The sequence below is a fragment of the Cololabis saira genome, chromosome 15 (assembly GCF_033807715.1).
Source record: "Cololabis saira isolate AMF1-May2022 chromosome 15, fColSai1.1, whole genome shotgun sequence".
Lineage (NCBI taxonomy): Eukaryota > Metazoa > Chordata > Actinopteri > Beloniformes > Belonidae > Cololabis > Cololabis saira.
This window is the reverse complement of record NC_084601.1, coordinates 36,256,479-36,270,190: the sequence shown is the minus strand read 5'-3', so window position 1 is coordinate 36,270,190 and position 13,712 is coordinate 36,256,479. Positions and strand designations below refer to the sequence as shown.

Genomic DNA, 13,712 nt, shown 5'->3' with positions numbered 1-13,712 from the left:
TCTTTAATGCCGGTGAGTTCCGACCCATCTGAACGTGCTGTTGTTGTTTTTTTCCTCTTTACATTCACACAAGTGACAAGCGAGTTGTTCAGACGCACAATAAACAGGCACTTGACTCCACACTAATGTATCTTTGTTGAGACAAAGTGCATGTGCGGGTGCTCGCCTGCGTACACGTGTGTGCACGTGCATGTGTGCATGTGTGCACGTGGGCGTCAGCGCGAAGGAAAAGAAAAAAAAAAAAAAAAAAAAAAAAAGGGAGAGGTCAGGTTTCTTTCCCATAATGCAACTGTCTTCCATCCCTCACCCCCCCCCTCCCTCTTTTCTCTATGCGGGTTGCCCATGGCAACACACTTATAATGAGGTCAGAAGGACATCCAATAATATTCACCGGCGAAGGCGACGGAGGTGCTTTGAGACAGGCAGCAGTCAAAGTGTGAGACAACGCGAGCAGTTGGATTTCTGTCGCTCTAACTTTGATCTGAACTTTGTTTCACCTCCTAATGAAAAGAAACATCTAGTAAATAGGAGTTTGACCTGATGTCTTTAGCCACAAAACAATATACGCATGTCAAACACAACAATTAGAGGGTTAAAGTTCAAAGTAAAGTTGTTAAAAGTTTAACCACCAAGACTCGACAGTTTAGCTGAAATTAGATTTTTTTGTCAATAAATCAATTGTATTTGTGTTTTTATTGACAAAACTGGGGTTAACAGTCGTGTTAATGTAGCTTTACATGGTATTGTACGTGTTTTTTTCAAATGAATCGAACTGAACAATACAAAACATAAACTGAGCATGACATCTTCACAAAACGGGGGAAAAATAATTCAAGTAACTCTGTAAATTAACTTTTGGACAAAACGTCTGTGTTGTACGTAGTTTCAGCGTTCAGCAGGCCAAAGGAATAGAAAAGACTGACTCAAGTAAGCGCAGATTAGAACCAGAATAAACCCTGATTTATATGAAAAGCAGAAATCAAATTCCTCCACAAGCAACAAGTGCAGGTCGTACATCAAGTCTGACGGATTACAGAAGTCCAGCGTTTCCAGGCTGTTATCGGACAAACCCCTTCATGAATGGAGATTATCTCCTCTAAGGATTACCTTAAATTCATTAAAAAACATGCATATGTACTTTTTTCCCTATAACATGTTGTCTTCATGTATCCAAGTTCATTTTAATCTGTTGTGTAAGTAGTCTCAATTTATTTCACTGCAAAAACTCAAAATCTTAACAAGAGTATTTGTCTTATTTCTAGGTAAAATGTCTCATTTTTGGTCAAAAAAAATCTCATTACACTTAAACAAGAGTCATCACTGGAAAAGAACAACAGTTTTCACCTGTTTCAAGTAGATTTTCACTTAAAATAAGTTTTGTTTTTTGCTTGTAATGAGAAGATAAATCTTGTTCCACTGGCAGATTTTCTACTTATTTCAAGTGAAAATTTACTTGAAACAGGTGAAAATTGTCAAATAAGTTATTTTTCTGGTGATGACTCTTGTTTTAAGTGTAATGAGATTTTTTTTTAATTAAAATGAGACATTTTAACTAGAAATAAGACAAATATTCCTGGTAAGATTTTGAGTTTTTGCAGTGTTTAAATGAGCAAATGCCACAACCAGCACTTTGAAACAAGGTGTAAATTCAATAAAGGGATGTAAAAGGTGTGAATGTACAACACAGCTGAAGGTTACCTGAAACATTTTTTTGTAATGTTGTTTAAAAACCTTTGAATACACCATATGACTACATAAAAACATGTACTCAGTTTGACATTATAATGGCAGGTAAAGATAAGAGGAGACCGTGGAGGATGGAGGGAGTTAAACTCCCCGCCCTGCTTGCTCATGAGCAGCGTGAGTAGTGAAGTGTCGTGAAAGAAAGCTGACTCAAGAAGCTAGCACAGCTGCGATGACTCGAGCACAAAGATCCCAAACAAACAAAAAAAAAAGGAAAAAATGAGGATGCACGGAGAAAAGAGGGCTGATGAGGATGGCAGTTAAAAAAGATCAGATTTTGGTTTTGGATTAAGTTCCCCCCCCCACTACATTCCCGCCTGGGAGCTGCCATCACCCAGGAGGAGGAAGGAGCAGCTCTGGGCGTCCATGCTGTTTCAGTCTGAAGGATCCATCTTAGGCTGCCAATCAAAATGAGATCAGGTCATTTACATACTGTACTGCTTCCACTGGGACGCTGCATTCACAAGCTGTGCAACAGCTCCCCCTGTCGTTGCATGCAGGGTACTGCACCCACACGCAGCAAAACACTGCAAAAACTCAAAATCTTACCAGGAATATTTGTCTTATTTCTAGTTAAAATGTCTCATTTTTAGTCAAAAAAAAATATCATTACACTTAAAACAAGACTCATTACCAGAAAAAGAACTTATTTGACAATTTTCACCTGTTTCAAGTAGATTTTCACTTGAAATAAGTAGAAAAATCTGCCAGTGGGACAAGATTTATCTAACTAACTAACCTGTATAAATAAAGGCAAAGAACAATTGTAGCTTGGCTTAGCTCATGCTAACGTATGATGCTCATAAAAATTACATTAGATTAATGATATTCAAATGTTTTTGTACATTTTCTTTGGTGTTGAAGATTAGATTAGATTGTCCTTTATTTCTCCATCAATGGGGGAATTCGCTGGTGCAGCAGCAGTACACTCAACACACACGTGCAGGGAAAGGGTAAAAGAAGTTAAAAAATATATAATTACAAAATATAAACAGTATATACATTGGAATGAAAAATAAAAAGCTGAACTGTGGACTAGCAGAGCCTTGCTGCACTGCAAAAACTCACAATCTTACCAGGAATATTTGTCTTATTTCTAGTTAAAATGTCTCATTTTTAGTCAAAAAATCTCAATACACTTAAAACAAGAGTCTTTACCAGAAAATTAACTTGTTATTTGACAATTTTCACCTGTTTCAAGTAGATTTTCACTTGAAATAAGTAGAAAAATCTGCCAGTGGGACAAGATGTATCTTCTCATTACAAGCAAAAAAAATCTTGTTCCACTGGCAGATTTTTCTACTTATTTTGAGTGAAAATCTACTTGAAACAGGTGAAAATTGTTGTTTTTTCCAGTGATGAGTCTTGTTTTAAGTGTAATGAGATTCTTTTTGACTAAAAATTAGATTTTTTTAACTAGAAATAAGACAAATATTCATGTTAAGATTTTTAGTTTTTGCAATGAACAGAGTCTGAAAATGCACCCAGCAGGATCTAAACTCCTTTATAAAAGATTTTAATTATTACTTCATAAGTGTATATTTTTCTCACCGAAACATTTTCTTTTTTGCTTTAATTTTATACAATTTTTACTCAGATTTGGCATCTATGAAATACTATACAATATGGTTAATTCTGAATATTATGCTTCAACAAATTGTCGTTTGTTTTATTTCTTGGGTTTATTTTTCATGTTTATGAGCTTTGCTCATTTGTTTCACACACTGTTTAAACGTCTTTTTAAAAGAAATGGTGCCAGTTAAAAGGCACCGTCCACGGTTCAGCATTTGCTGAACAAATCCACAAAGCATCTCCAGGTAGAAAATGTTTGGGGTAATTTTCAGTGCAATTTTCAAAAATTCCTTGAAAGAACATAATGAAGTCATAGTGAACAATAAAGACATTCAAGTACAAGTTTTATTATTTCTAAACAGCCACCACATCCAACATTCAACTTTCAATACAGTTTTTTTTCTGTATTTTATTTTCTTTTTTACATCAGTAATCATTGCTTTATATATTTAGCTTTTTTTTCCTCTTTAATTTCCTTTTGCCATCAAAAGCTTATCTTCAGGATCTTTTAGTTCATCAAATCAAGCCGGCAATACTCCAACTGTTGGCACCAAACTGTCAAGTAAAAATATGAAAAGAAGAGAAATAAAAACTCCACAAAGTCCAAAATCCTGTAATGTTCCCCATGAAACAATAAAAAGCTTTTAAAAAAAAAAGAAAGAAGGAAAACACTAATACTCATAATCAGCTATACATAATCAGAATAAAATGGTCAATGGCAGATTAAAATGCTGGAAGAAAAAAAGTTTCATTTCATTTTAAAGGGAGATAGTGCGTGTTTAAGGATCAGTGTGATTTCTTTGCCTAAGGACTGTCAATGTTTAGTGAAACATTCAAACCTGGCAGAGTTCGTCCCGGTTCAGGCTGCAAAAACACTTCATGAATAAGCACAAGAAAGATGAGTGAAAGTGCAGCTCTGACCACAGTCATATTTCTTTTCAGTCTTCAGTTTTCTGAATGAAATTGAGGATTTTAATCAATCAGAATGGGGGACAATGAAGCATTGTCGTCTTCAACAGGAAACAGAAGCTTTTAAAGTAAAACTCAAGCCAACATTTGGAGACCTATGTCCTGAAACATTGATTTTTTTTGTCTATTTTTAGCGGCAGAAACAACACAAATGAACTTTTAAACTCAGCAGTTCCCCTTCAGGCTTCCAGGAGCTGCATCAGTGATCTCCAGTTGGAAGAAGAAGAAAAAAAAAAAGGAGTAGACAATTTATGAAGAGCTCCTGTGTGAACTTTTCTTTGCTTTTTTGATTCTCACAACCACCGTGACAAAGTCAAATGTCACCATAGTTTGGCTGCACTGCAAAAACTCAAAATCTTAACAAGAATATGTCTTATTTCTAGTTAAAATGTCTCATTTTTAGTCCAAAAAAATCTCATTACACTTAAAAAAAAGACTCATCACTGGAAAAAACAACAATTTTCACCTGTTTCAAGTAGATTTCCACTTAAAATATGTAGAAAAATCTGCCAGTGGAACAAGATTTTTTTTGCTTGTAATGAGAAGATAAATCTTGTCCGACTGGCAGATTTTTCTACTTACAGTATTTCAAGTGAAAATTTACTTGAAACAGGTGAAAATTGTCAAATAACAAGTTATTTTTCTGGTAATGACTCTTGTTTTTTAAGTGTAATGAGATTTTTGGAATAAAAATGAGACATTTTAACTAAATATTCCTGGTAAGATTTTGAGTTTTTGCAGTGTAGCTTGGCTGAGCTGATAAGAGTCAAACACAGTTTGACCTAAGTGTTTTGTTTTTTTTTCTTCACTGCCAGGAGTCAAAGGTCTTGACCGTTTTTAAGCAACAATTCTGTGATCATCTTCAGGAGGAAATCTGGTTTCTTTAAGGCATTCAGAAAGCTACACGTTCAACACATTTTTCAAGGTTCGAGACTCATAAAACAGTGATTTGTGGAAATTAAGGCGCTTCGTGTTTCTTTTGTTGTTCGGTGCATTATGAATCCTCCTTAAACATTAGCCGAAGGGTCAAAGATGAAGGGTGGAATGTCATCAGATAACAACCGAAAGAGGTTTAATGACTTAACCGTGGTCTGTGGAAAGTAAAATTCAATGGCCGAGATTTGTTTTATGATAAAACTTAAAAGCAGTGACGGTTCTTTGTTCCGAGAGCGGCGCCCTCGTTCAGCGTCGAGGCCGATGCTCTTCTTAGTGAATATTACTAGTAAGGCAAAGATAACTGGCATGGAAGTATCAATAAAAATCAAGGCTACTACACTGCAAAAACTCAAAATCTTAACAAGAATATTTGTCTTATTTCTAGTTAAACTGTCTCATTACACTTAAAACAAGAGTCATTACCAGAAAAATAACTTATTTGACAATTTTCACCTTTTTCGAGTAAATTTTTACTTGAAATAAGTAGAAAAATCTGCCAGTGAGACAAGATTTATCTTCTCATTACAAGCAAAAAAATCTTGTTCCACTGGCAGATTTTTCTACTTATTTTAAGTGAAAATCTACTTGAAACAGGTGAAAATTGTTGTTTTTTCCAGTGATGAGTCTTGTTTTAAGTATAATGAGATGTTTTTGACTAAAAATTAGACATTTTAACTAGAAATAAGACAAATATAGTTAAGATTTTGAGTTTTTGCAGCGTAGTCAAGGTGTCTCACAGTTTAATGGAGCAGTTTGGTTAAGGATGTGCTTCTACAGCGAGACATCAGGGAACAGAAAAGGCAACATAACTGCAGAGGAAAGGAAAAAAAGACTTATGTGTTCATGGGAATCTGTGCATCTCTGTTTCGACTCCTCTGTTTGTCAGACACAATTCTCTGTCGTCAGGTGAAAACCATTCCACTCAAACATAATTACTCAAGAAAATCCGGAGAATTCCTCCTCGCTGACTTCGCCGGTCAACAAGGCTTTCACATGATGGCAAGAATGTGGGAAACTTGGCTTAAGTAACTAAGAGTCTTACGGATACGCATGTAAGCACGCGTGCACGTCCATGAGAGCACAAACGTGCATGTCCTCTGGTAAAGCGTAAAAGCAGAATGAGTAAAGCTCTAAGGCCCTGTTTACACATAGCAAAAACGGTGGCGTTTTCATGCGTTTTGGCCGTTGGTTTTCACAAAAACGAAGCTGAAAGTCACCAAAAACCATCATTTCTGAAAACTCCGGCCAAAGTGGAGATTTGCAAAAACTCAGTCTTCACGTTTGCTTGTAAACGGAGGGAAACGGACATTTAGGCTTCAGAACGTCACATTATGCCACAGAAACGTCACCACACTGCAAAAACTCAAAATCTTAACAAGAATATTTGTCTTATTTCTAGTTAAAATGTTTCATTTTTAGTTAAAAAAAATCTCATTACACTTAAAACAAGACTCATCACTGGAAAAAAGTGAAAATTGTCAAAGTTATTTATCTGGTGATGATTCTTGTTTTAAGTGTAATGAGATTTTTTGAATAAAAATGAGACATTTTAACTAGAAATAAGACAAATATTCCTGGTAAGATTTTGAGTTTTTGCGTGTCATGTGTGCGACCTGTGTTTACAATTTGTTTGGCCACCGTCAATATTTTCTTGTATTTTACCTGTTTTATATTCTAAAGTCACACTTAAAAGTAACTCCACTTCTCTGTCACTCCAAACGAAAGACTCTCGTTCATCTTGGAAGTAACTGGAAGTTACTCGTGTCATTTGTTGACGTTTTTTTCCAGGATTCTGATTGGCTAGCATGACTTTATCTTCTCGTTACACTGCCCCCTGCAGGTTTGGCTGCTCATAGCACCTTAACAGCGTATTTATGCGGGTTTGTGTAAATGATGGTATTTTTCAAAACGTAGATGGGGAAATATCCGTTTTTGTAAATACCCGGCTCTGTGTAAACGTGGCCTAACTGTGCAGGGATGCAGGCGGACTCACGCAGCTGGATGTCCTGCAGAACTACTGGGGAATGTTGCGCCACAAATGAATCTTGACACGTCATCGTCGGTGTCGTATTGGTTTTTATCATAAAAACTTTATTTTCTAACTCCATGTTGCAGTTTGAGGAGAGATGGAAGTTTTTAAATGTGCATATAAAAAGTCATGTTTAAGCAGCTATTATACCCTTCTTTATCTTACGAGGGAAACAAACATAGCAAAAAAAACAACCCTAAAAAAAAAAAACAAAAAAAAAAACATGTCTCTTAATGAAAAAGAAAAAAAAAATAGTCAAAGTGACATTTTGTTTATAATTAAGTAAAAGCTGGCACAAAAAAATGGGAAGGTGTGTGTTAAATACAGAACCCCTTCCTCTACTGTATACTATTGTTTGCCACTTTCAAATACATAGGGGCATAAAAATTGGTAAGGTATTTCTTCAAATATAGAGTTGGTTTCCAGTTTCAGCTGTAAACGTGACTCCTTTCATCATTTGTATCTTCGAGGCATCTGAGGTTCCTTTTCTATTGCTCAATCTGCTTCCTCCCATTATTAAAAGCCCATTTCCTGGTTAGTGAGGAGTGTTCACTTGTGTTAGTCATAACGGGGCGACAGATATCTAGTTGGGAAACAAAAGCGCCCGTCCTCTCCAACACCACGCCCAGATTAAGTCACTACGACTGAAGGCACTGTTTTAAACCTGTGTCTAAATCCCCCCCCGTCTTCCCCCCCTATTCTGGTTTAGGTTAATCTCTTAATCTCGCTCCACCTGCACCTACTCTACCTCTTCTTTCCTCCCTGGGGGATCTATAGGAGGAGGCAGCGCTTCTTGGGTTTGGTGTCTGGAGGCTCCAGCGCCGCCAGGATCGCCTCGTCGAACACGTTCTTCAGTCCTCGCTGAGAAAAAGAGAAACACACTCATGAGTTTGGTCTCATAATACTAGGAGAGATGGAACAAAGTCAAACAGTCAAACGAAACGGTACAAAACAACAAAGTAGTGTGGTCCCGATCGATCAGGCCCGATCACGGCATTTTCAAAACATCGGTATCGGCCAAAAAAGTATCGGGACATATCTAGTTATTAATGTTTTTAATATACAGGACTGTCTCAGAAAATTAGAATATTGTGATAAAGTTCTTTATTTTCTGTAATGCAATTACAAAAACAAAAATGTCATACATTCTGGATTCATTACAAATCAACTGAAATATTGGAAGCCTTTTATTATTTTAATATTTCTGATCATGGTTTACAGCTTAAGAAAACTCAAATATCCTATCTCAAAAAATTAGAATATTCTGGGAATCTTAATCTTAAACTGTAAGCCATAATAAGCAATATTAAAATAATAAAAGGCTTGCAATATTTCAGTTGATTTGTAATGAATCCAGAATGTATGACATTTTTGTCTTTTTAACTGCATTACAGAAAATAAAGAACTTTATCACAATATTCAAATTTTCTGAGACAGTCCTGTATATTAAATCGTTTCATATATCGCTGCATTTAACGTCACTTCCGACCGGCGGCGGGCGTCATGTTACGTAGTAAGCGAAACTAACATGGTTTACATGTTTGAATTGTGAAATGTTCTATCTGTTCATTTTCATTAAGCTGCTGCTATTCATTTCATCCATTCAGAATGTTGCACTAAGGTTAAGCCAAAAAGTATTTTAATTTTCTTGTGTTTGTGAGTTTGACTGGATGTCATTCAACTACCTCTTTTGAAGTTAAATGTATTTATTTTTGTTATTGCACTCTTCTGCACGTTTTGTTTTAGTTTACAATTTCATGTTTTTACATTTTGTGGCACCAAAGCTGATAAGCTTTGTTGAAATAAATGTCCATGTTGTTCTCCAATGGACAAGAAAACAAACTTGGGTAAATTTAGTTTTAGTCCTCTTTTTTTTAATTAATTGCCAAAATGTATCTGATCAGGAAAAAGTATCGGAAATGTATCGGGAGCCAAAAAAAGTGATCGGATGGGGAAAAAAAATCGGGATCGGCAGATACTCAAACTCAAGTGATCGGATCGGGAGCTAAAAAATCCTGATCGGGACAGACCTACAACAAAGTTGTTTTTGCACAGATTTCAATCAGGTGTGTGCGTGTATGAGTGCGCTTATGTATGTATGTATGTGTCCACGCGTGTGCTGATGATGATGGTGTTCTACAATGATGTTTTTTTTAAGGAGAGGAATGGTAAATAAGTAAATAAAGCTAAATAAATAAATAGGCTTTACAAGGGGGAGTCATTAATGCAGGAAGAAATGAGAGTGAAAAGGATGGCGGGGTGACGGTCTGGACGGCAGAGCCAGGTTTTTTTTTTTTTTTTTTTTTTCCCCTTTTCCCCTTCAAATTTGCTTTTTAATTAGGTATTTTTCATATTCTTTTCCTTTAATTATAATTTTCCATTTCCCCCTCCCCTTCCTTCACTGAAAAAACACAAAATATTACCAGGAATATTTGTCTTATTTCTAGTTAAAATGTCTCATTTTTAGTCAAAAAATCTCATTACACTTAAAACAAGAGTCATTACCAGAAAAATAACTTAATTGACAATTTTCACCTGTTTCAAGTACATTTTCACTTGAAATAAGTAGAAAAATCTGCCAGTGGGACAAGATTTATCTTCTCATTACAAGCAAAAAAATCTTGTTCCACTGGCAGATTTACTTATTTCAAGTGAAAATCTACTTGAAACGAGTGAAAATTGTTGTTTTTTCCAGTGATGAGTCTTGTCTTAAATGTAATGAGATTTTTTTTTTTACTAAAAATAAGACATTTTAACTAGAAATAAGACAAATATTCTTGTTAAGATTTGGAGTTTTTGCAGTGCATAAGGAGGTGGCCGGCCCTTTTTTATTTGTGACTGAAGTAAACAAGTCATCTGAGACCCGATTGATAGTTTTCTAAGTGGCGGGTCAGACCTCCCTCTCTCTCGCTCCCTTCCTTCTACTGGGAGTTCCTCTCACCCCATCTCTAAAGCAGAGTCCAGTCCAGAGGAAACTCATTTCCTCCTCTTGGATCTCGGTCTTTACTCACAGCTGGTGACGGCAACAACAGAGGATGATGGGTGAACAGAAACAGAAAGCCTTGCCTTTTAGCTCGGCTGCCTCTTGATGTCGACCGATCGATACGGTCTGCATTACCGCAGGTCCATTTGTCAAGCTCCCGTTCCATTCTTCCCTCATCTACAAATTAAACTTCAAGATACTTGAACTCCTCTCCTTTAGGCAGGACTTGGATCCTCACCCAGAGAGAGACCATTACACCCTTCTGGGATTTGGAGGTGCTGATTTTCACCTCAACGGCTCAACGTTGCCAATATGACCACATAATCTGCAAAAAGCAGAGATTGGATCCTGCAACAACCGAACCAGACCCCCCTTTACCTCGTAGCTGCGTCTAAAACATCTGTTCGTACAAGTTATGAACAGAATCTGTGGTAAAGGCCAGTCCAGACGGAGCTGGACTGGGAAATAGAAAGAGTATACGAAAATAAGTTCCTGGGGGTAATAATTGATGATAAACTTAGCTGGAAATCACATATAAATAGTGTAAAATCAAAAATGTCTAAAACCCTAGCAATATTAAGTAAAACTAATTATATCTTCTGTCAAACAGCACAGTTTTTGATGTTTAACTCACTCATAGTTCCATACATGACTTATTGTGTGGAGGTTTGGGGTAACACCTATAAAACAAATACAAACCCTATTTTCTTATTACAGAAAAGAGCTTTAAGGATAATTAATAGATCTGACCATTATATACCAAATAATCTCTTTATTAAATATAATACTCTAAAATTCCATGATATAGTAGAGCAGAAAACAGTTTTATTTGCCTTTAAAGCCCAGCAGAAACTGCTACCAAACTGCATTCAGGATTTGTTCCAGATAAAAGAAACCGCTATGACCCGAGGGGGAAACTCATGTTTGAGACGACGACAGCAAGAACAAATATTAAAAAGAGATGGACATCAATTAAGGCTAGAGAAATATGGAATAGTTGTAATAACAACCTAAAAATGTGCAGTTCTATCTTCAAGTTTAAGGAAATGTTTAAAGAAAATATTGTAAATAAATATAAAACACTATAACTATAAATTATATTATCAAAAACATTCTAGAATGTGAAACGTCAATTTTATATTTTGTCTTATTTATTTTTTGTCTTCTTTATGCATTGTTTGTTTCCACGGAGTAATGCTAATGTTTCTGATTTAAGATGATCACAAGAGAAAAAGGGTAGAAGCTTTGGCTTCAGCTTACAGCTTTTCGGCAAAAGAAATGTTTATTTTACTTTTCCATTTTGTTTTGTAAAAAAGTGTGTACAAGACCGAAATAAAGATAATTCATTCATTCATTCATTCATTCATTCATTCATTCATTCATTCATTCATTCATTGCTCTTACTCCGGTTGTAAAGGGACTGAATAGATCATAGAGATGGACGCAGTCCCTTTGCTTTTGGACACGGTTAAATGTCTTTCCTGAGTCTGCAAAGCTAAAATAACCAAAGGTATTTGGTGTTTACAACATTTCTGGTTTTCCACCAGAGAAAGGAGGAGGGGGGTGTAAGCTCAGTTCTATTTCGTCCCTACTGACCGCCAGGCGGTGCTGTAAGCACTGGATATCTCCCCTCGCGCATGCGCATGTCGAGTACAATACCAACAATGTCACGTCACCCGTGACCCCTGCATGACCCCCGGAAGGGTATATCTTCCGGCGTCATCATGGGATCGACTCCTTATTCTTCTCGCGTCGCGCTGAAGTACAGGACGGAAATAGAAGGCTGGTTGAAAGCTTCTTCCTTTCCTCCCTAAACCGCGGCCCCCGTGCAGCTTCGTGCCGTAAGGTAGGAGTAACGATCTCTGTCGTCCTCCAAGAGGCTGTGGCCGCGCGGTATTTATTGGTGTTCGTTGCGGCGGCGGCGGCGTCTCCCCGCCCCGCCCCCCTGGCCCAGCTGACAGAAGGTAAGCTGTTGGCTGCGCCCGACACCTGAATATTCTGTGCAGTTATTTTTTCTGCTGAAAAAAAAAAAAAAGAAAAAAGAAGACAGAAAGGGATTATTTTTTTCTTTAAAAAAAAAAAAAAAAACACCTTTTTTTGTCCTTCTTACAGCCGTGGTGAAGGCCACGCCCTCTCCCACCGGCACATTTGTGGTGACGGCAGCGTTTTGCTCCCTCTCCCACTTTATTAATGTGACAACATTATTTTTTTCCTTGCAATTATTTTTTCTTAAAAAAAAAAGAAAAAAAAAAAAAGGGAAAAGAAGAGGAGAGGATTGTTCTCTTCCTTTTTGAGTAAAGACGCCTTTTTTGCCTTTTCTCATAGCCGTGGTGACGGCAGCGTGGCCCTCCCCTCTCCCACCTGCATATCGGTGGTGACGGCAGCGTGCTCGCTGTGGTGACGGCAGCGTTTCCGCTCCCCTCTCCCACTGACACACCCGTATTGACGGCAGCGTGGCCCTCCCCTCTCCCACCTGCATATTGGTGGTGACGGCAGCGTGCTCGCTGTGGTGACGGCAGCGTTTCCGCTCCCCTCTCCCACTGACTCATCTGTGCTGACGGTAGCGTGGCCCTCCCCTCTCCCGCCTGCATATTGGTGGTGACGGCAGCGTGCTCGCTGTGGTGACGGCAGCGTTTCCGCTCCCCTCTCCCACTGACACCTACGTGGTGACGCAGCGTGTCCGCTCCTCTCTCCTGCCGGCACATCCGTGGCGACGGCAGCGTGTCTGCTCCCTCTCCCACCGGTCGCTGTGATGGAGCGTTCATGCTCAGGGTGCATGGCTGCCCTGGATCCTGCGGTTGACCAGGACCTCTGCGTGTCATGCCTGGGCCCTGAGCAGCCGGGGCCGTCGGCCAGCCTCCCCTCATCCCAGCCGCAGTCTTCTCTGAAGCGATCGGCAAAGAGAATGGTGGGGGCCCCCAAACGACGGCGGATGACGAGCCAGCTCTCCTCGAAGGTAGATCGCTTGGCTGCCGACATGGAGCAGATGAAGGCGCTCCTCCTCAATCTGCAACCTGGTACTGGCCAGGTGGAACCTGCCATGCCAGAGTTTGCTCTGGGGTCGCCACCGCCGCTGCCAGAGGACGCCATCTCCATTGCAGCCTCGGCGAGCCACTTCAACGTGTCTTCAGGGGACCCGGCCTCACAGCGCTCGGGGTTCTCCTCGCACTCATCTGCCCAGAGCTCTCGGGAGGGGACGGTTTGTTCCTCCGTGCAGAGCATTATCCGCACTGCCCTGGCACACTTGCAGCTGGATGCACCGCGTGCGGAGGTGGCCTCTAGCGCCTTCCACAGGCGCAATCCTTCTCCGGTGGAATTCACCATTCCGCCTTCGTCGGATTTTTTGAGGGAGCTGCACTCATGCTGGAGAGATGTCACAGCCCTCTCCAGGCTAACAGCTGATGACCGTGCTCTGACGGCGATGGAGGACGCTGCAGTGGCTGGTCTCCACCACATGCCCCCCATCGAGCCCTCCATTGC

General features: G+C 39.0%; 1 protein-coding gene across 2 annotated transcripts in view; it reads right to left on the bottom strand.

The window, feature by feature from the left end:
* Positions 1 to 3,642: 3,642 nt before the first annotated feature.
* The window catches only part of LOC133460732 (cell division control protein 42 homolog), a 40,113-nt gene continuing 30,043 nt past the window's right edge, over positions 3,643 to 13,712 (bottom strand). Inside the window, exons 6-7 of one of the 2 annotated variants that reach the window (XM_061741471.1) lie at positions 7,998 to 8,110; positions 3,643 to 3,870 (exon numbers count right to left, since the gene is read on the bottom strand). In XM_061741471.1, the coding sequence (XP_061597455.1) occupies positions 8,021 to 8,110 (90 nt within the window). In that variant the 3' untranslated portion in view covers positions 3,643 to 3,870; positions 7,998 to 8,020. Of the gene's footprint in view, positions 3,871 to 7,278; positions 8,111 to 13,712 lie in introns of those variants that run through there. The other variant, XM_061741470.1, reaches the window with a different exon arrangement.